The 21261-nt window shown below is 49.4% G+C and overlaps 1 protein-coding gene across 48 annotated transcripts in view; it reads left to right on the forward strand.

The window, feature by feature from the left end:
• scrib (scribble planar cell polarity protein) overlaps positions 1-21216 on the forward strand; it is a 63645-nt gene extending 42429 nt beyond the window's left edge. For 5 of the 48 annotated variants that reach the window (XM_081695120.1, XM_081695126.1, XM_081695124.1 and 2 more), the window contains 28 exons: positions 623-703; positions 2524-2769; positions 3260-3370; positions 3464-3640; positions 3731-3847; positions 4047-4235; positions 4331-4450; positions 4550-4606; positions 4976-5032; positions 5234-5314; positions 7630-8034; positions 8768-8839; positions 9075-9113; positions 9524-9571; positions 9667-9792; positions 10141-10251; positions 10585-10635; positions 11175-11309; positions 11803-11962; positions 12125-12377; positions 12608-12697; positions 12789-12971; positions 13562-13696; positions 14211-14350; positions 14468-14505; positions 14879-14953; positions 17039-17093; positions 19028-21216. In XM_081695120.1, coding sequence (XP_081551246.1) covers positions 623-703; positions 2524-2769; positions 3260-3370; positions 3464-3640; positions 3731-3847; positions 4047-4235; positions 4331-4450; positions 4550-4606; positions 4976-5032; positions 5234-5314; positions 7630-8034; positions 8768-8839; positions 9075-9113; positions 9524-9571; positions 9667-9792; positions 10141-10251; positions 10585-10635; positions 11175-11309; positions 11803-11962; positions 12125-12377; positions 12608-12697; positions 12789-12971; positions 13562-13696; positions 14211-14350; positions 14468-14505; positions 14879-14953; positions 17039-17093; positions 19028-19161 — 3486 coding nt within the window. In that variant the 3' untranslated portion in view covers positions 19162-21216. Of the gene's footprint in view, positions 1-622; positions 704-2523; positions 2770-3259; positions 3371-3463; positions 3641-3730; positions 3848-4046; positions 4236-4330; positions 4451-4549; positions 4607-4975; positions 5033-5233; positions 5315-7629; positions 8035-8767; positions 8840-9074; positions 9114-9523; positions 9572-9666; positions 9793-10140; positions 10252-10584; positions 10636-11174; positions 11310-11802; positions 11963-12124; positions 12378-12607; positions 12698-12788; positions 12972-13561; positions 13697-14210; positions 14351-14467; positions 14506-14878; positions 14954-17038; positions 17094-17241; positions 17283-19027 lie in introns of all 48 variants that reach the window. The other 43 variants (XM_081695144.1, XM_081695148.1, XM_081695149.1 and 40 more) reach the window with 41 other exon arrangements.
• Positions 21217-21261: the final 45 nt, after the last annotated feature.

A 21261-nucleotide genomic window follows, 5' to 3' on the forward strand; every position in this document is an offset into this window, starting at 1 on the left:
GTGTTACTGGTCTGTGGTAATGTGTGTGGTAATGTGTGTGGGTGGTACGGGTCTGTGGTAAAGTGTGTGGTACTGGTCTGTGGTAGTGTGTGTGTGTGGTACGGGTCTGTGGTTGTGTGTGTGTGGTACGGGTCTGTGGTAGTGTGTGTGGTACTGGTCTGTGGTAATGTGTGTGGGTGGTACGGGTCTGTGGTAATGTGTGTGTGTGTGGTACTGGTCGGTGGTTGTGTGTGTGTGTGTGTGTGTGTGGTTGTGTGTGTGTGGTAAAGTGTGTGTGTGGGGTTGTGTGTGTGGTAATGTGTATGTGTGTGGTAATGTGTGTGTGTGGTACTGGTCGGTGGTTGTGTGTGTGTGGTAATGTGTGTGTGGTAGTGGGTGGCAATGTGTGTGTGGTAATGTGTGTGTGTGTGGTAATGTGTGTGTGTGTGTGTGGTAATGTGTGTGTGGTAATGTGTGTGTGTGTGTGTGTGTGTGTGTGTGTGTGTGGTAATGTGTGTGTGTGTGTGGTAATGTGTGTGTGTGTGTGTGTGTGTGTGTGGTAATGTGTGTGTGTGTGTGTGTGTGTGTGTGTGTGTGATACTGGTCGGTGGTTGTTCTCACTGCTCCTCTCTCTCTATCACAGGGAATTTACATCTCTCGGATTGCAGAGGGTGGAGCAGCTCACAGAGACAACACCCTCCACGTGGGAGACAGGGTCATATCAGTGAGTGCACCCGTGTGTGTGTGTGTGTGTGCGTGTGCATGCGTGCGTGCGTGTGTGCGTGCGTGTGTGTGTGCGTGCGTGTGTGTGTGAAAGCTCTCCCAGGGAGACACAGCAGCATGGAAGTCATTTCAGCTGAAGTGAGTGACCCTCGCTGGCGTAACAGCAACCGTGAGCAGCTCGGCGGGGGATCTGGCCGCACGGCCCCCTTTCACCCCCCGACGGCTGGGGTGTCTGTTCTGCTGACCGCAGCCGCATGCCTTCTACCTCTGCTCTCCGCCTGGTTCTGTGCTGTTCTGGCGACGGTGGTGTGCGTGTGTGCATGTGTGTGTGTGTGTGTTGTGTAGCGTCCAGTCTCCGATGTGACGTTTCAGTACGGGGTCGTGCGGTAATGACTCTCTTACCTTTTCACCTCTCCTCAAAGTGCTCTGTCCCTTTCGAGCTCTTGCTCTGTTCCTGTCCTTGCATGGAGACGCACTAACGCTGTCATCGCCGGCTCCGTGGTGGGTGTGGTGGTGGGGTTGGGCTGGGTCTTTTGGGCACACAGTCGAAGGGCGACTGCTCGTCCAGTTACCCTCGCAGCAGCTGCCGTTTAAGAGCCAATGGTAAGCACCGATACTGAATGGTCAGTGCTGGTCTCTGTTGTCATTAACGTAAAGGCATCGCCTAACTGCAGACGTATCCGAAGGCCAAACGGTGTGGCCTGGTAGAAGTGCGATACGATGCTAATGGCACCCACGTTTGTCCTTTAAGCCCCTCATTGCCTGTTAATACTTAAAGCCAAGTCTTTTAAAGAGTGATGGCTCTTTTGGGCTTTGAATTGACAAAAGGCAAAACCTTTTTAAGGGCTTTATTACCCATAATTCCACAAACTGAATAGTACGACTACATTAAACGGGTTCGCGTGCTAAGCATGACATAGGACAGTTGTAGCATAGTCGTAGATGTAATTAGGTTCAGACTCTGGGTTGAGCCAGCACACAGAACTGCTGCGACTGTTCTGTCTTTCCCTCTTCCTTCGCTACCCCTGACCACGCCCCCTGTTCTTTCTCTTTCCATCTTCTCGCTTCACCCCTGATAAGTCCAGCCTGCTGCTTAGCTAAACCTCTCTTTGGAGCTGCATGTGTGCTTGTCACTAAGAGACCCGTTCTTAAAACAGCAGCGCTAACGACGCCCCAAACTGGAGTGCACGAAGCCTATCCAGGCTTCAAGCGTCTGTAAGCCCTGTAACACTATCAAGGCTTGAAGTGTCTGTAAGCCCCGTAACACTATCAAGGCTTGAAGTGTCTGTAAGCCCCGCAACACTATCAAGGCTGGAAGCCTCTGTAAGCCCCGTAACACTATCAAGGCTTGAAGCCTCTGTAAGCCCCGTAACACTATCAAGGCTTGAAGGCTCTGTCAGCCCCGTAACACTGTCAAGGCCTGAAGGCTCTGTCAGCCCCGTAACACTACCAAGGCCTGAAGGCTCTGTCAGCCCCGTAACACTACCAAGGCCTGAAGGCTCTGTCAGCCCCGTAACACTACCAAGGCCTGAAGGCTCTGTCAGCCCCGTAACACTACCAAGGCCTGAAGCCTCTGTCAGCCCCGTAACACTATCAAGGCTTGAAGGCTTGAAGGCTCTGTCAGCCCCGTAACACTATCAAGGCTTGAAGGCTCTGTCAGCCCCGTAACACTATCAAGGCTTGAAGCCTCTGTCAGCCCCGTAACACTAACAAAGCTTGCGTCGGAGCAACTTCCTGCATCGCCCAGGTCGAGCTGTCTCCACCCCACCTGGTGCCAGTTCCTGATTCCCCCCTCCTCTGGTTGTGTGCCTGTTGCTCTAGATCAATGGCGTAGACATGACAGAAGCCAGGCATGACCAGGCAGTAGCGCTGCTTACCAGCACCTGCCCCACCATCACCCTGCTGGTGGAGCGGGAGCAGTCCGGCCCTGGCGGCTCCTCGCCACGCACGCGGGCCCATTCGCCCCCTCCCCCGGAGCCCTCAGACTCCCCCGAGCAAGAGGAGGCCGGAGACGAGCGCACGGCCAACCACCTCGGCTGCCCCATGGAGGACGAGTACCCCATAGAGGTGAGACACAGGAACGTCCAGAAGCATGCCGAGCCGCCCTTATCTGCCGCTTGTCTCACTTGGGAATTTTAGGGAGTTTAGGGATTTGTAACTTTGGAAACATGTTCAGATACGTCAGATCATATATTACTGCTGTGGTTTTTGGTGTTTGAACTTTGGTTCGAATGCGCGCAAGAGAGAGCGGTGCACGGTGTGAACGTTTACCCCATCGCTCTGCTTGGGCTGTGTTTTTTTTTGTCTGTGTAGGATACAGCTTGGCTGGATTGAATAAATAGCTTGATAAGGTTCCCATAATGGTCCTATTTCATTAGAGTGAACTAATGTGATGTTTCACTGTTTTCTTTATTTCCTTAGAACCTAATTTTTAAAAATCAGCTTAGCAGTCAGCTTGAAAAATAGCAAAAACAGTGAAAAAGAATATTGATATTACTTAAAACCACATGCTACTGATGACTTCCTTTTCCCCGATGAAATCATCCCGCCTTTACAGGAAGTGACACTGGTGAAAACAGGGGGTCCCCTGGGCCTGAGCATTGTGGGGGGCAGCGACCACGCCAGCCACCCCTTTGGCATCAACGAGCCGGGAGTGTTCATCTCAAAGGTAACTCCCCGTCCGATTGTGGCGCTACGTGTACGTCTGCGAGCGCCGCCCGACACCCTGACCCTCTGCCGCATGTGGCGCTCGTGTGAGCAGGTCGTCCTCCACGGCTTGGCGAGTCAGAGCGGACTCCGCGTGGGCGATCGCATCCTGGAGGTGAACGGCATCGACCTGCGTCACGCCACGCACCAGGAGGCCGTCAAAGCCCTGCTCTCCAACAAGCAGGAGATCTGCATGCTCGTGCGCAGAGACCCCTCACCACCCGGCATGCAGGTATGCCCAGGCTCCCCCGTCGCGCACAACAGCGGCGGTGTTTTGGACTACGCAGTTAACCGATGAATACTGTGACCTTGGTGTGTTTAGGAAATCGTCATCCACAAGCAGCCAGGGGAGAAGCTAGGCATTAGTATCAGGGGAGGAGCCAGAGGACATGCCGGCAACCCCTTGGACCCTACAGACGAGGGCATCTTTATCTCAAAGGTAAAGCGCCTTTTGGATTTGTCTTGTAACTCATTTGATAACGTATGGCAAGTTTCCCCTCAAGGGGGTGCCATTGATGCTCGAGCCTGGACACTCTGAAAGCCTTGACCTCAGTGACACCACATGCTTGTGTCTGAGCCGGCGGGTGTACTGGTACCCCAACGTGTTTGTGTTCTCGGCCTCGTTCGCCGTCGCCTAGGTGAGTTCGAACGGCGCAGCGGCGCGGGACGGCCGCCTGAAGGTAGGCATGCGGATCCTGGAGGTGGGGAACCACAGCCTCCTGGGCATGACTCACACGGAGGCTGTCCGAGCCCTGCGTGCCACTGGAGACACTCTACTAATGCTGGTGTGCGATGGCTTCGACCCCGGGAACGTGGCAGGCGTGGAGGTAAATGTCAGAAGGGCTCCCGCCTCTCTAGAGGCAGAGGGCACGACAAGCAGCCGGAACGCACTCAAACCCGTGTGCCTCCTCCCCGTGTTCAGGCGTCCCCGGGCGTGATCGTCAACCCGTTCGCGGCGGGCATCGTGCGGAAGAACAGCATGGAGAGCATCTCCTCAATAGACAGGGACCTGAGCCCAGAGGAGATGGACGTCATGCAGAAGGTGAGCGCCCCCTACGTCCGCCCCAGGGCATTACACGGGGGGGGGGGGGGGGAGAGAGGTAGCAACGAAAAGGAACCCTGTGGCCATTTTCTTCCGAAGGAGGTCGAGATGGCGAGGGAGACGTCTCAGTGGGAGCGGGAAGAGATGGAGAAAGTGGTGAGTGAACGCTCAGACGGAAACGGAATGTCACCAGGGCGACGACTAGCTTTTCCAAATTCCCTATGGCTTTTGCTAATATATGTGGGTTGTGTATCGTTTTCTCTTCTTTCTTACCCCTCACCCGCGCCTGTCCCTGAATGAACTTGGGTCGCACTCTCGCTCCACATCCATATTTCTAATTCCACCATCGTTTTCTTGTTCGACTCCCTTTAATGTCCCTCATCACGGCCATCGCATTTTTGTGTTCTCCATCGCACGGCCCCTATGTCCGTTCCCATCGCTTTTCGGTCCGCCACCTTCTTGTGCGTGCGTGTGTGACTGGTAACAACATACCCTACCCGCCCCACCCACCCCCCGTCGGTGAAGGAGCGTATGCGCGTGGAGCGCGAGGAGGCTACGCGTCTGTTGGAGGAGGAGACTGAGGTGAGGCCTTACGCCGCCTGCTGCTTTAGAACGGATCCCGCTGCCGGAGGGTGGCAGCGAGCAGCCAAGCCGCACCTCGTTCCTGCTCCAGAAAGAGACAGTCCCAAAGAACTTTACCGCCGACGATGCCGTACGGTACAGCAGCCCTGGTTTACTGTGTGCCTCGGAAATACGATCTATAATATTAAACTTTGTTTGCAGACTTTGAGCACTGGGCCTCTGAAACTGGACTACAAGACCCTGGCAGCCCTTCCCACAAGCAGCTTGCAGAAAGTCACTCGGGTGAGTAGCACTTCCTGTGTGGCACTAAGCAATTCTCATGTTTAAGAGCTGTTGCACCCTGAGCTATGATGTGATGGATGCCACATTACATATTCGATGTGCTTCACGACACGCTGTGGTTTGGGTTACTGTCTCAATTTCACCCAAACATTCAAACTCTGTTCATTTAACCCACTCCAGCTAATTATCAGACTGAGCGCTCTTGTTCGGAACCGATGTACGCTTCCACGTTGACGCACCTCGCCCTAATAAGAGCAGGGGAGGGGCGTCCTCGGTGGAAACGCTACCTTGCGTCCAGCGTAAAGTGGGCACCAATGGCAATAACAAAAATCTTCCACTCGTATTCACGAGAAGCCCTGGGTGACGGAAACTCCTCAACATCCCTCGACGCACAAGCTCGTCTGACCCGGTCTTACCCCCGACTAAATGCTGACTCATACCTACGCTTCCTTGTGCTGGTGAACCGGCCAGGGGTGTTGAGGTAACAGCTGACATGGACTCGGTGGTTATTTTAAAGAAGTATGCCGTTAGCTGATTGGCCACACTTGTCGTGGGTGGGCGGGGCCTTCTGCAGGGAAGGTTCCTGTGAGAGAGCTTAAACTGTTCCAAGCGCTTTGGTGGCCCAGCAAGCTGAAATCTCTGAGCCTGCTCTCTCTAAAGTGAGTGACCGAGCTTCTGTTCTCTGCTCATCCTTCTTTCCTTCTATATTCTCTCTGTCCTTTCTCTTTTTTTTTTTTTTTTTTTTTTTTTTTTTTTTTTTAAATTGACTTATTTGGTGTTAAAATCCTGATGGTTTTGAATTGGTTACTTGCTAGTTGCTCTTTGGAATGTTGGATGTCAGGTTGATTTTAAGGTTTTTCTGTTTGTGTGAGTGATTTAGTACGAATGTGATTTAAATTAGAAGATGTAGTCACTCCTGTTGTGCATCAACTCTTGGATTGTGATTGACCGCAGGTTTAAGGCAGGCTAGTGCGTTTTATAAAACATTTTGAAAGCGTGGTACAGTGTTAGTGTTGCTTTATTTAGTGTTGGTTTGCTGGGAGTCGAGGCTCTTTTCCTGCTTTCTGACGGAGGTTCGGCAGGTAATGGTGCTAAAGGCGTGCTCTCCGTCTTTCAGACGTGCATGTTCTTGTGGAGACCGTGCGTCCGTTCTGGGAGCTTTTAGCTTACTTGCAGCGCCTTGCAGCTGTTTGCAAAGCTATTCGTGCATGGCATTGAAGAGGAGCGGGGGGGTTGAACTGTGGAAACAAGATCGTGTTTACCTTGGAGCCCCCTATACCCACCCTTCACGGTTCTTGGGTTTCCTGTGCTCAGCTCTACGCTTGTCAAAGCAGGTTTGTATTGACATTGTTTGTAGGGAAGTTGTGATGTAGTTTTCAGCAGCGTGGTTTGACCCGTCCACGATATACTGGGCTGTGGACATTGAGGCACTGACAAATGTATTCTCCCAGTTGACTTGGAATATATTCTCCCAGTTGAGGTTGGGTTTGGTTTTGTTTCTTTCTAAGCGAAGTTCCTATGGCTGAATTATTTAGTAGCTGTTAGTCAGACCCTGACGTCCGAAGGGCCCGGGTGAGCAAATGTTACTTTTGAGGGCTTTACCCTCCCGTCTCCGTGTGTTTGTTAGCCAGCTATTTTCAAATATCATTTTATCATCGTCTTCCGCCTGACAGACGTGCACCTGTGGTTCGTCTTTGCCTCCTGACCCTTGGCTCAGCCGTGGCACTAAGGCAGCCGCGGGGAACTAACGAGAGCGCAGCTGTCTGGACTCAAAGGTCTTTGGGTTACATTCCACTTCAGCAACCTCCTTCCCACAAGCTGTTACAGGACCGGTGTTATCAGGGCAGCTATTTTGAGTACGCTGCTCTGGCCCCGGCTGGATTTAGAAAGCTCCCATTTGGCATCCAGAGGAATGCCGCGCCCGGGGACCCGTTTAAGCCTTGCCGTGCCGGTGCTTTGACTGAGCCTGCATCGGATGCTTAAGTAAAGCATTGTGGGTACTGTTTAGTAAATAGTTACGGTGGTGATGCTCGTCTTGACCGTGACGTGTTCTGTGGACTTTGGCAGCCATAGCCTGCGAGATCTTTCAGTATGATGGAATAGCCTAATGTAGCTGTTACTTTGATGGACTGCAACACTCATTTCTTTGGTTGTCACTGCAGAATGAATGGAGGCGTGTTCCCTCTACCGTTATTTTTCACCTCGTGTTCATCTATTCTTTTTCATCCTCTCTGTTGTTCAGTCTCATCGCTATCTGTTTTGCTCCTTTATCTCCCGCGTTCTCTTTCTCTTCCTCTCTCAATCTCCCTCTCTAGCTCTCTCCTTCCTCGGCCGATTCCTGTCTCATGGAGGCTGCTCTTCAAGCCACGCAGGCCGGCTCTGTAGACGTCCTGTGCTTTGAGACCGCTCACGCTACGCTGTACCCTGTAGATGCCCCTGCCTTCGCCCAAGCCCCACTGCCTTGCCCGGTCTCAAGCCCGGCAGGGCCCAAACTGCCCCCAGCTGCCGTGCGGGATCCTGTTCCGGAACCCGCGGTTGCGCGGGGAGCGCCGGACGAGGAGGAGTGTCTCGTGGACTCTCAGCCAATCTGTTTCAGTGAAAACCCTTTCCTGGTAGCCAATCGTAAAAGCAAGGGCCGCCCTCCCGAAGAGCACATCCTGTCAGGCCCGCCCACAGGCTACGGCAGGCACGGCCAGCTTCAGCCCTGGCTGTACAACAAGGCAAGCAGCCTTGGACAGCGTGGTTTTGACCCAGTGTGTGTTTCTGGACCAGCATGGCATGTTGGTGAATGATTCGAGTCCCATTCTCCCATTCCCCACTCACGTGTGGATGCACACGGAAAAACAGAAAGGCACTTTTTTTTTTCTTTGGAGAAGTTGGCTCAGAAATACGTTACTAATTTTATTCGTGGAAGTTTTGCTAACGGTGCCCGACAAGGATTAAAATCACTCTTGACACTGATCTGAGTTAAGAGCATGATGTAAATTACTTTCTAATTCCTCATTTGTTTTGTTCACCTTGGAGATCAGTGAAGGTTGGAGGGTGCGTTTCTGCGTGATCACCGCTGATGCTTGACGCCAGCACCAGCTGAAACGCTGGCGCATTTAGAAAGAACCTCAAAGTTACACATGACCTGTGTGTTTGACTTTGATTACCATTCATTCATGTACACATTGCAAAATGATAAGAGAATTGCGGTCTTTCCTGTGATTATTTGCATGAACCGGGGAAAAAACGTGTATGGTCTTTATGGTCAGCAAACTGAAATTTAGCTTCAGAACTTACCGATGCAACAGAATTGCACGGCATTAAGACCACATGAACGGACAAAGCGGATCATTCCCTTTTTTTTTGCTTGCGGTGTTGACTTTTGCGATGAATCCACCCCGTATCCAAGTGTTGTATGATCGCCTGTAAGTGGTCACTCACACGTCACACCTTTATACCCCACAGGCTCCCTCCGCCGACGCCCAAAGGATCGACAGCCCCGTGCGAGACGCCCTTTACTCGCCCGGTTCTCAACCTGTGAGTCCCGGCCCCCGGCACACGCACCCTCTATGCATTTCATCACATTTGTATTTTCCACACAAGCACTGATGTGTCCCCGCCCCACCGCAAACGTCCCCCAACCCCCGCAACGAACGTCGGCCGGAATGTCCCCACCTGTCCCCTGATTTCATTACGCAGGGAGGGAAGAACACAGTAAAGCTGTTGAAGGGTAAAGTATATTCTTCCCATCTGTGCTTGCCTCATTTCCCAGCTCTCCACCTCTCCGGCACAGGGCAGGGAGACACGATTTGTAAGTGGAAACCTCCGCACCGCCTGCTACTTGTGGCTTCCTCTGCTGTTGCTCGTGAGGCTGGCAGGCATGCGAATGTGCCTTGGTGAATTTGTACATCCCTCCCAGACACAGGAGGTCACGCGAAGACCGCCAAATACCGCCCGAGTGAAGATTCGGGGCGGAATTTAAGCACGGGGGAGGCTGTGTTTACTGCACCGGAGGTCTGAACTGGGCTTTGCCAGCTTCGGTCCTTGCTGATGGTCTCCGCTGGCTTCCGGGGCGTTTCCCGTAGCGTTCAGGTTTTGGTGCCTGCCCGACGCTGGCATGTCGCTTAGCGCTTGGCTTGGCGCCAAGACAGCAGACCAGTCGGTAGCGGCGGGTTCCTTATGTTCCAGTTTCATCCCACGCTTGCTTCTGTTTTGTTCCAGGCGAGCATACATTTCACCTCCCACTCGCCTGCCAAGGACCATTCAGCCGTGAGTGTCCGAGAACGTGAAAGCCCCGTTGGTGTTCACGTCATCAGTCTGTCGGTGGGGGGCGGGGCTCACGTCTGTGTGTCTCCTCTCTGCAGACCAAGCCTGGTGCCATCCAGCCCGTTTCCCGCGTGCGGTCTGCAGCTTCGCCTCCCAGCCGGGATGGCCACAGCAGTCCTAACCCGTTCCAGCACGGCCCGCCGGCCTTCAACACCCAGACCGCCGTAAGGAGCACATTCCACGCGCACTGCACACGTGCGGCTAGACACGTGATTTGTCGTATCTCGTCGTTTTACTCTAAGGGAGCATGGTTTACATTAGATGTGTATCTACATGTTACATCAGTGTCTTCACTTGGCACCGATCCCATGTTCTAGCAGTCAGGGTTTGCACTCGTATTGACCCTTGACCTTGTTTCCCGAGCGGGTTTCGCTCTTTCCCAGTCGCCCCCTCTTCTCATTCCCCACGCGCTCTCTAGCTGTACCTCCTCCAACCGCATATTGCTGCTTTGTCTCTTACTGTCTGTCCCATGCATCTTCTTCCTCTCTGCGCCATCCGCCCCTGCCATGCAGCCTCGCGAGCCCTCCCCCGACACCTTCGACGAGTTCCCCGTCACTTTCAAGCGGGCGTATAAAGCCTTTGCCGCTGTGCCGCACTCCGTGGCCGAGCCGGAGCCGCCGCAGGTAGGCCAGACGCTGGCTTCTAGACCCGCTCACCAAGTTATCCCGCCAGAGCTCGTCCTCCGGGAGCTCGTCTCCCGGCGGCAGGCGCTCCGCACGAGTCGCCCGCGCGGCGGAGTCGCGCCCGGTGTCCATCGGCCGTTAACCTTGTTGTCCGTTGGTGCTGTGTGAGCATTCCATGGGAATTCCATCAAGGGAAGCCATGAGTGTGTTCAGCCATTTCCTCACCTGCTGACATCCCAGACTGTTTTGTGATGTGATGTGTGTCTTCTGAAAATTTGTTCACCAGAACTTCAGTCTGCTTACCTACTTTTTTTTTTTTGGTGGTGGTGTTAGGATGCGTTTGGCCAGAGGAACAACATGCATCCAGCGCAGCTCTCGGCAGAGGTATGTCAGCACGCACAGAAACGGTCTCCAGAAATGCCTTTTCACCAGACAGTACGTTGGAGCGTGGCACCCGCAGCGAGTAACTGAAGCAGAATTCGTCACCCTTTCTCACAAGGTGTCGAGAGTACTGAACCGGAGTATATGGCTGGAGTTAGAAATATCACAGCCCGTTGTCAGTGAAATGCATACTGTATGCGGTATATGACAGGTAGTAGTAATTACTAGCCATATGAAGGCTAACTGCGTAACTAGCAGCGCAACATATTGCAGAGTAACAGCCTTGGTGCTTAAATAATGTTCCTAGTGTAAATAATAAGGTTTTTTTTGTTTTTTTTAAACAGTTTGACCGCTATACCAAACATGGTATCCGTATTACCCCTTGATCAGGATAAGGGGTAGTTGTGGCATACTGTCCAGTGCAAAGGCATTCGTACATAGTACTTCTGTACCCGTGTTCTGAGTGATGAAAGTTCAGCATGCTCAGACGTGCAACGGTCCTTGCTGTGCGCCGCACTGAGCACGCGTCCTGGCCCTTTCAGTGCGAGCTGGGTAACCAGGTGTTTGAGGAGGAAGGCCCCCTCAGCCCTCGTCCCCGCGTCGTCTCCTCTGACCGACGCGACTACAGGAGCCTGGCGGCCGTGCGGCCCCTGTCCCGCCTCTCCCCGGAGCTGAAGGTACCGGGCCCCGGCCAGCCACTTCACCCCTGCCAGCCTTCGGCGGGTGGCGTGCCGTTCCTGCTTCGGAGGTGGTGGGCCAGAGACCTGCTCGGCTTGAAAACGTCCACGGGGGGCGGTTGTGGAAAGGCCTGATTAATCGATCTCTCTTGCGATCTCTCTTAACAAGCTGGTGTGAGGGCAGTAGCAGAAGCGTCTTGTTGCCGTTTCTGCTGGGGAGCTGGGGAGCTGGGGTGCCGTAAGCTCTCGTGAGTCTTGTTGCGGTTTGACCTCTTGCTCCAGCGTTCCAAATGTCACGTCGGAACGTCTTCGCGGACCTGTCTTTGTGTACTTCTGCTTCGGTTGCACGCTCCTCTATAGCGGCGCTAAAGAAGGTTGCACTAAGCAATTCGGACCCGTTTCAGCTGTGTTCCCGCCCTGTGGGCACGCGCGTGCCGCTGTGGACGTTGACCCTTGGCCCGACGGGCTCCTGACACCGTCTCTCCATCCCCAGACCCCCACGTCGTGCGGCAGAGGCAGTCCCGAGCAGCGCTCGTTTCGTGACCGGCAGAAGTACTTTGAGATTGACGTGAAGCAGCAAACGCCAGACAACAAGCCCAGGCCTCGCGTCTCGCTCGTGGGAGAGGATGACCTGAAGAAAATGAAGGAGGAAGGTGAGGCTTGGTTTCTTATCGCTGTGTTTGCATCACGTTTTAATCCAGATCCCTCCGGAGGGTCTTTTGTATGCACTCCCTAATTAGCAAATTTATTAAGCACTTTTAACAGTTTGGTTTTACATGAAGTGATTTGCGTGCCATCTGTTCCCATGACTACAGCAAAGCGAACTGAGCAAAAAGCACAGGAGTATTTGCTGGATGAGGATGAGGAGGATGAGGAGGAAGATTTAGCTAAGCAGGTGGCAGCATTAAAAGCCCATGGCAAGGTGCTCCTGGACGGCGTGGAGTACAGCGTGGAGTCGATCGGCAGCCGCTCTTCTACTCCGCCCAGGCAGTGTGCCACGCCTCCCGGCTACTGTGCCACGCCTCCCGGCTACTGTGCCACGCCTCCCGGCTACTGTGGCAGCTCAGGGTAAGAAACTGCCCTAGTCGCCTTATTGTCTGTAGCTATGTTTCTGTGTTTCCTCTTAAGGATGTGGTCAGTTTATGTCTCAAACATAATAATTAGTCCAAGTTTTCTAACGTGTGTGGTAGTGACTGTCCACCCTCGGGGACATTTGGACTATAACATTTCATGCTTCCAAAGTATAGACAAATCAGCCTGACAATAGACAATCATTTTTTGCTTACTTTATTCCCAAGGACTTCCTCTGTGGATGGCAAAGGTGATTCGCAGCGAAATTCCATGGAGGACAGCTATAGACTCGAGCAGAGACCCAACTCTATGACTGGGTAACCACAGGAACCGTCTCCCATCTGTCGCCCCGTCTCCGTCCCTCCGTGCTCCCTCGTCTTGATGCGTCTGTTGCATGTGTCTGCGTAGACTGGTCCCCGTGTACCCCGGCGAGTCAGCCGCCCCCATCCGGACAGCAAAGGCCGAGCGCAGGCACCAGGAGCGGTTGCGCATGCAGAGCCCCGAGCTCGCCGTGGCTTCCGACAAGGAGCTGTCGCCTGCCGAGAAGCGGGCGCTGGAGGCAGAGAAGAGAGCCATGTGGAGGGCGGCCAGGTAATGCCACCGGTCGTCCCGCCATCCACTCTCACAGGCGCCGTTTTGTTTCTTGTTCCGTGCGGTGTAGTTTTGTTTCATCTCTCCCTCTGTGACCGGGTTTTTACTGTTTCTGCAGTAACTGGATATTCTACGTGATCTGACCCTCCTTGGGTTCTCCTCCTGTAGTGCTTCTGTTTGTTTTTGTTTGTTTGTTTCGTATCATGGGTCTGGGCTTCCAAAGGTGCTCTAGAAGACTGAGTTTATTTCATCCAAATGTATTTGATGGATATAAGACGGTGCATTTGACGCAGCGCTTCCCTGCAGCACAGAGGGGAGTTCTGGGGTTAAGTTTCAGGAGCGTTCTCTGAGCATTTACGCTGACCGAACTCGGCTCCGTACTGCAGGAACAGTGCTGCACTTGGATAGTGTTGGCACTCCTTACTGATTTTGTCTTTGGCAGCCCAAACCCTGAAGTGTAATTTCCCCCCTTCTGATTCTTACTGTCTGTCACAGTGTTTTATCTTCCATCTGTACCCTCTCGCTCTCTCTCTCTCTCTCTCCCTCTCTACCTCCCTGTCTCTCCCTCTCTCTGGTTGGCTGCTCCCAAGGCCTTATGGTCTAGAGGAAGAAGTTAGGCAATATGAACAAGACCTGGCAAAGAGGCTGTACCAGTCCCGTGTGAGGGCGTCGCTAGGCAACGCTGCAGCCCCTCCCACTACCTGCTCCTCTTCCTCTCAGCCCAGGTCTGCCCACCCACAAAGCATCGTGGGGGCTGAGCTCTGGTGCCTATTTAAGCTGCTTCGCGTGCTTGTGGGAGTTGCGGTGTGAGGGCAGCTTCAGTTGCTAGTTTTGGAGTTTGCAGTGGGTGAATGTGTTGTGCTGGCTCCTAAAGTCACGTCCGCACGTGTGCAGTCTTTAGTTACACCCTTTACCTCTGCACTCATCCCTCTGCTTTTACAGCCCATGGTTTTCTGTAGTGTTTCATTATCTGGCGTTTTGTGGTTCCCGGTTTTTCTTTTTGCCTGTGACTGTCAGATTATTGTTCATTTGTTGACGCTGTCAGTCTAACTATTTAACTGTGGTTCCATACGTCTGCTCGGTCATTTTTCAGCTTGACTCCTGCATTCTTTGTCTTCTCCGTAGGGCTGCACAGTTAATCTCCCCATCGTGATTGTGTTCATTAGACTTCATCTCTCTCTCTCTCTCACCATGACCACACTTCTGTCTCTCTCTCTCTCTCTCTCTCTCTTCCTCCAGGATGAAGTCTCTGGAGCAGGATGCTCTCAAGGCTCAGATGGTCATTGCTAAGTCCAAGGAGGGGCGAAAGAGGGGCACCCTGGACCAGTTGACAGAGTCACCCTCCCCTGCTCCAACGCCCTCGCCCACCCCTATGGAAGGTGAGCCCTCTGTCTCCCCTGACCGAGGCTGCATGCTCAGTGTTGCCAGAACCTTCAGAACCTTCAGTTACAGAAAAGAAATCAACCGTCTATTCATCTTCCTTTTGCTCTCCACAGATGTCAGTCCTCGGGCTGTGACCTCTCCGGGTCGACTGGTATGGGACTTTTATTTTTTTAATCTTTTATTTCCTTAATTTAGTGGTGGGCTCTTGGGGGGGAAAATGTTGCCCAAGATGCTTTAAGTTGTGTTTTGAGTTCCTGCTATAATCTCACAGTGTCGTTTTGGTTTTCTGCCCACTGAACGTAAGACGCTGAATGAATCAGTCCGTTCTTTAATCTTCCATTCATCCTTCAAAGCAAACAACGCTCCGTTCGCATGACCTGCCTCATCCTTTTATTTTACATTTACCCTCTCCTCGTTCTTTTTCATCTTACCTGTTTTCTCTGTTTTCCGTGTTTTCTTTTCTTCTCTCACTCCCCCTCTCTATCTATCTCCATCTGTCTCTACCTCTGTTACTATACTTTTAGTCCCTGTCAGAAAAGAAGTTTGACTACCGACAATTCGCTGCCATTCCTTCTTCCAAACCCGTATACGACATTCAGGTATCGCCTGCATGCCAAGTTCCCAGCAACCCTGTACTCCCGTTAACCGCTCACATCGGTCCCATCCCCCTGGCTTTCCCTGTTGTGTCTCTCCCTCCTGGCCTGGCTGATAACCGGGAATGTCATTGGTAACTGGGAATGTCGCTGGTAACCGGGCCTTCCCATCCTCCGAGTAACCAACTTGGGCGTTAAACTTGCTGCTTCTTTAAGTCACAATTCAGCGGCCAGCTGAGAAACAGCGGCACAGGTACTGCTCCATTCCGAGTCTCATGGGAGTTTCCTTCTGTGCGACTTATCCCCCAGACTGTGGACGCAGAGGAGCTTTAAACGAGACTTTTGGTCCGCCGGCTTTATGGTGCTGCAAAACTTGGAATGATGCACTAATCTTAGGATGCAGCCTGACTAGTCCATTCCTCTTTAAAATCAAAACCCCTCCTACGCACTCTCATCAGTTAACTTGCTGGTCTGGGGTATTCATCCGTTAGACTGTGGGATCTGTGAGAAACATCTTTATGCTTCGTTTAGTTTTAGTATAAGTCTGAAGTTATGACCTTCCAGGCAGTGGGGGGGGGGGGGGGAAATTTCAAAAGATTGATCCTAACTGCTAAAAAACAGTGCACGTTATATTAGTTGTGATGAATCATTTCTTTCTTTTATTTTCTCATGCATCTAAAAAATATTTTAAGGCCTTTATCATGGCAGTTTTCAAGCCGGAACAGCGCTGTGCAGTTGTGGATTGGGACAGTACTAATCAAAACGCAAGGTAAAACATTGCAGTACTGAAATGATGATTTCCTTGTGTTGCAAGCAATCCACGTGATGTTTCGGCAGCAGGCAAATTGAATCTTTTAAGGAGTACTTCAATGCAGCACTAACCAGATAGCCGTCTGGGGTCAAAATGTTTGCTCGTCCTCGTCTCACAATGCCCATGGCGTGTGAGGATAACTAGGATGGGCTAGCTGCTCTGCGTGTAAGGAGAGACAGCAACTGATCAGGGTTCGCACGGGAACACTGGGAACTGGGGAAGGGCCTCCCTCGTTGGTGTTGGTGTTGTGTTGCTGTGGCTGTTTGGATAAACTATGGTCACATGGGGCAGAGCAATGAACTGGTTGCCATTGATATCTTTTACTGCGATACCACACCAGACCACCGAATTTGAACCTGAAGTTTCAAACGAAAAACTGCAAGGTTTAGGAACCGAACAAACTTGAACTGCCTTTCAGCTTTGAAGCTGACATTTACTTCAGAAAGTGCAGTCTGTCTCAACTCATGCAGGATCTCGTCAGTAGAAAGCATAAGGGCGTAACGAGGCGCTCGTCCTCTTACTGCCAGAAGCAATGCAGTGTGCAGGTCCACGTCTGTGTCCTGTGGTATCCTGCAGATACATAAAGGCTTTTAAGTTCTCAAGCAGAATTGGAAATGGTAGGGAAAGATGAGTGAGTTCTGCTCTGCTGTCTGGTGGCCTCTTGAGTGTGCCGATTTTGAAAGTGTTGTGTGCTGTTTGTGATGTCTTTGATGGACAGACTCCCAGTGTTGAACGATGCCTTCACCCTGACTGCAGAAAACGCTAACATCTGACTGTAGCTTGTGGTTGAACCAAAGCATAATTCAAGTATGACCCGTGGTGAAGAGCTCAGCACTGCTCACACACAACTAGTGCAGGTCCAGGACTGTGGCATGCAGATCTGTTTGATTACATTTCCCGAACGGTTTCGCCGGTACATGCAGGTTTCGGTAGGAGCTGTGACCGAGGCCGGACAACTTTTATGGCCCTGTTCTTCTTTATGAAGCTTCAGTGAGAGATGTGCCGTGGTTTAGATTGCACCAAAGTGCATGTGGCAGGTGGGTAAAGGATCCAACACTTGACCTGTAGTACCAGAAGAAGAGGAATTTGTGTTGCTCGAGGCTCCCAGCCAGGAGTGTTTTCTCATTGCTCTCTGTGGAAGGTGAAGGAATACACTTTGCTGTTCCTGAGAAATTGGTTTCTACCCTCGGGCTTTTCCAATGGTGATGGTTTTCTACCCTCAGGCTTTTCCAAATGCATATTTTAGTTTTGCTGGTCTCACCTTCATTCTTCTCTTGCAGTCTTCTGATGCCGCAGATGATGTTCACTTCATTGATGATGCCTCCACTAACCCACGTAAGTTGCAGAATATTTACTTTGTATATTTGCTTAATTAGTTTAAGACAAAGTGGTCTTAGGAGGACAAATTTTCAAGCGTACTCCTTGACTACACTCATTACATTTGACGATTACTTTGCTGACAGTTCTTGTCCCGTTGATACAGGCAATTTCCTAGGATAGGTGCTCTTCAGATATTGGTAGGAGGTCAGTGTGTGTATGTTTGTGTGAGTGCATGCTTGGGTCTTAAATGACTGCATATACCCAGGAGCTATTTGTAACGCATCTTAGACGGGTGACTGGTAGCCAGCCTGCTTTTGCAGCAATACTTTGGGGTTCTCCCTTAATGTGAATAAAAGGGTTCAAACTGGTAAAACAGGCCATATAAAATGATTGGATGTTTTGGGATTTTTTTTTTAATGTATGCACAACATGAAGACCTTTACAGTGACTTTTAAATTAAAATTGGGTCAGCAACTAGTTCGAGTACCCACAAACACTGAATATTTTAGCAGTGTTTGATTTCTAACAAAGCAATTTTAAACTGAATAACTTAAGTAGCCAGTTAAAATAGGTAATGAGTTTATTCTGATGTTGGGAGTTTGGAATTCACTAAAATGTCCAGTGCATGGGTGCTCAAGCAGGACAACTGGAAGACACCATCAAACTATTATTATATAGACAGTTTAGTTTTACCCTGCTGATGCACTATTGAAATAATAATATTTCCTTAATTGGCAAAAGAAAACCATGAAATTTTGTAAAAGGAGCTGGAGTTTTAAAAAGGGAGTAAATTCTTAAAGGTACATTCTGGGTTAATTGTAACTTGATCTCTATCAAAAATGTACAGAACTGTCTATTACCACAGACAAACATTTCAACATGTCTCTTACAATGGAAAACAACTTAAAGTGTATTTCAAATCCACTTAAAACAGTATCGAACAGGCCAATTACTGAAAAAGTTTTCAACACAAAAATCAGAACAGCTATTACGTTTAATTTACAAGTTAGGAATAGACACTTATAGAAGAATCTCTTACCAATGATGTTTTTATTGTTACTATTTTTAACTCCAGATATAAGCAGTGAAAGTTCAGACTACAGTCAGTGCATTGGTTATGGATAACTTCACATTCTTCCACCAGAAAAAGGAGCCCCATCTCCAAAATTTCTGAATTCTGGTTGACGGCTCAGTACTTCTTTTTTTTCACAGAAAGCAATCATGAGTGATTTATAAAATGTTTATTTCCATTTTTAAACATTTAAGTTCTAAATTAATTTCTTGCTCCATAATTCTATTTTGATTTACTTATTTCATGTTCTAAGAACATGGGAATGCATGAAAGTTTGTCTGAGGTAACAGCCTCCTTTCCACAATTATGATACAGAGATTAAGAAACAGTTGGCTCATAATATCCCTTTAATTACAACCTACATCACAATATGTAGCCCAGAAATGTGCTTGTCCTGAAAAATCACTGCTTCACATTGGCTTTCCATGCTGTGTGTGCATGACTAACCCTGGCCCTGGTGTGAAAATTGAACTGTTGCTCAGTAAGATTTAATATGCACACATTATCAAAAATGGTGCTTTCCAGCCAAACAGCTTATGATTTGCTGTGGCTTGTTGGAGCTTTGCAAGTGTTCAGTCTCTGCAGAATGTTGAGTGAGGAATCCACATCTGAGCTGCTATTTCCTTAAGAGCTCAGACCCCAGTTTGCATGCTGCAGTTACAGATCAGATTAGACAATGTTAGGTGCTGCTTTCAGGTACTTCGGTGTGGGTTATATCTTGGTACTCTGCTATCCCCCTGCATTCAGGGTGACCTTGTCTGTGTGTTCAGCCTGTCTGGAGAAACATGGATGGGTCTGAAACTGTAAAGCCATAATCAGCCTTTTGTAGACTAACATCTCATAGACACTGATATGTTTGTCTTGTTTCGCTCTCTAGTTTCCTCTGTAGATGCCAAGGTGCCGATAGCTCCTGTCGCAGCCAAATCTGCTCTAGAGGAGATGGCTCTGTACAGCAACAAGCGCAAACTCCGGCAGGGCCGGCGAAGCCTGGAGACACCGGTTCCTACATAACCGAACCACACGCACAGGGATACACACACATCCATAAACCAGACAGATTACGATAGCACGCATTAACTAGATATGTTAAGAGGTCTGAACTAAAATGACACACGTTCACAGGAATGTGTAAAAGACACAGACACACAGGTTCAACCACTCTGGATTCAGTGCTCACCTTCAGCACAGCAGGTTTTTAAGGAAACACTACAGCTTCTCATGTCGTGCACACCAGCTTTGCCTTTGCAGTTGACAGTCGGTATAGACGCGCGCGGCTCCACCTCTCTGTTAGATGCCGGGGATGACAGACCTCATACCAAACTCCAAACCGGCTTTAATTCCTCTCCTTTTCTTCAGTTTGCGTTTTAGAAGCTGAATTATTTTTAGCAGATTCTGGGTTCTTTTTAACAATTCAAATTCCGATTTCAATGCAAAAATAAATCGATTTACACAATAAAATTGTAAATGTAATAAATTTCACTAGCAAGCCGCCCAGAAAATCAGCCATTTTAACAGACTAGTCTGCTACCTTCACTGCCTAATATAGGCTGTTTTGGCCATACTTTTATGATTTTAAAAACCCATTTTAAACACCTTGTACCTAATTTATTACTGTAATGTATCTTAGCATTCTTGCATGGGCATCCTTCTATTTGAGGCTCTTACTTTTCTTTTCTTTTTTTTTTACAAGATTGTAAACTTATCGAAATTGTGGGTAAGAATACACATCAGTTAAAATTCATTTTTTATTCACTTTATATCCATTACAAAAATTGTCATCCACTGTTTTGGATCCATAAAACGATGCAAATGAAATGTTTTTTGTTATTGTTTTCTCGGTCCCATCTCATGTGACCTTCATGTGACTTTACTGCTTTAAACACTGTCATTCTACATATCACTTTTATGTGGCACATAAACAAGCTGTCCGGTTTCATTTTTGATTGTCAGCTTAAACCAAACCTAGTGGCTTTCTAGTCTTCCTGGACCAGGACTAGGAGAATAAAGGCTAAAGAAGGCACCAGTGTCAACATGGAAATAAACTTTCAGGTTGCAATGGTGACTTCCTCAAGAATATCTGAATGAACTCAACTTTTCAGTTTTTCTACTCGTTGCATCATAGTGCATGTTATTTGCTGGAACATTCCCAATGGCCAGACTGTCAGGCTGACTTGGGTAATATGCAGTAAATATCCTTTATCCAGCTGGGCAAATATTCTCAAACTTTAGTGTTTTGAAGAGAAGATCCACGTCCTTCTTATCACCTCCATCAACCCATGGTACATTTCTTTCTACTTATGATGTGGTTGAGGGAAGAACGATGCATTCCCTTAATCGCTGTTTCCATATGAAATCCCGTTCAGCTCTTTCCTCTGGGCCAGATACTCCAGAGAGGCATGTGAAGGTAGTAGATAATATGATTTTCCAATCTAACATTTGGTTAATTTAAATCTGATGCCACTGAAATTATTATTATTGTGTGAATAATGTACAAAAAGCAAAAACCCAAGTTGAAACTGAGCCAGTCTGCGCTAAGACTGATCCCGATGAGGTCCAGACTGGGTGCTCTTTGCATGTATATTGGCTTACTGCAAATTTTCTTTCAATCCTGGGTGAGGAAAGAGAATTTTCATCCCTCTCAAGAACGTTTGATATACAAACCAGTAATTCTGTTACTTCAGTTGCCATTTACACTGTGGTCATATGACTACCATGTCAAAAAAATGTTCATTTAACTTTACTAATCTTAGCTCTTCATGTTGCTTTTGCTAACTGAAATTCAGTTTTGCATAACACTTTGGGAATGGCTGACCTTTTATCGTATTTTTTAAAGACAGGTAGAAATCACATTTTCATGTCATTAGTGGGATTCACTACATTCTTGCAGCAGAACAGTTTTGATCACTCCCTGTTCTTTTGATTTCTTTGGGGGCTTCTTTGCTAAATGGGGAGGGAGGGTCCGACACCTGGGGGTAGATCATTCAGGACTGTAACTAGTGAATTTGTACAACCAAAGAAGTCTATTTTGTGGTTCAGGAATAATAAAGTTTACTTTTCATTTAATGATCCGATGTCCCAAAATGTCTTCACTTGTACGTTAATTTGTCAAAG

Source organism: Electrophorus electricus, chromosome 13, assembly GCF_041902795.1.
Source record: "Electrophorus electricus isolate QZ-2024a chromosome 13, ASM4190279v1, whole genome shotgun sequence".
Lineage (NCBI taxonomy): Eukaryota > Metazoa > Chordata > Actinopteri > Gymnotiformes > Gymnotidae > Electrophorus > Electrophorus electricus.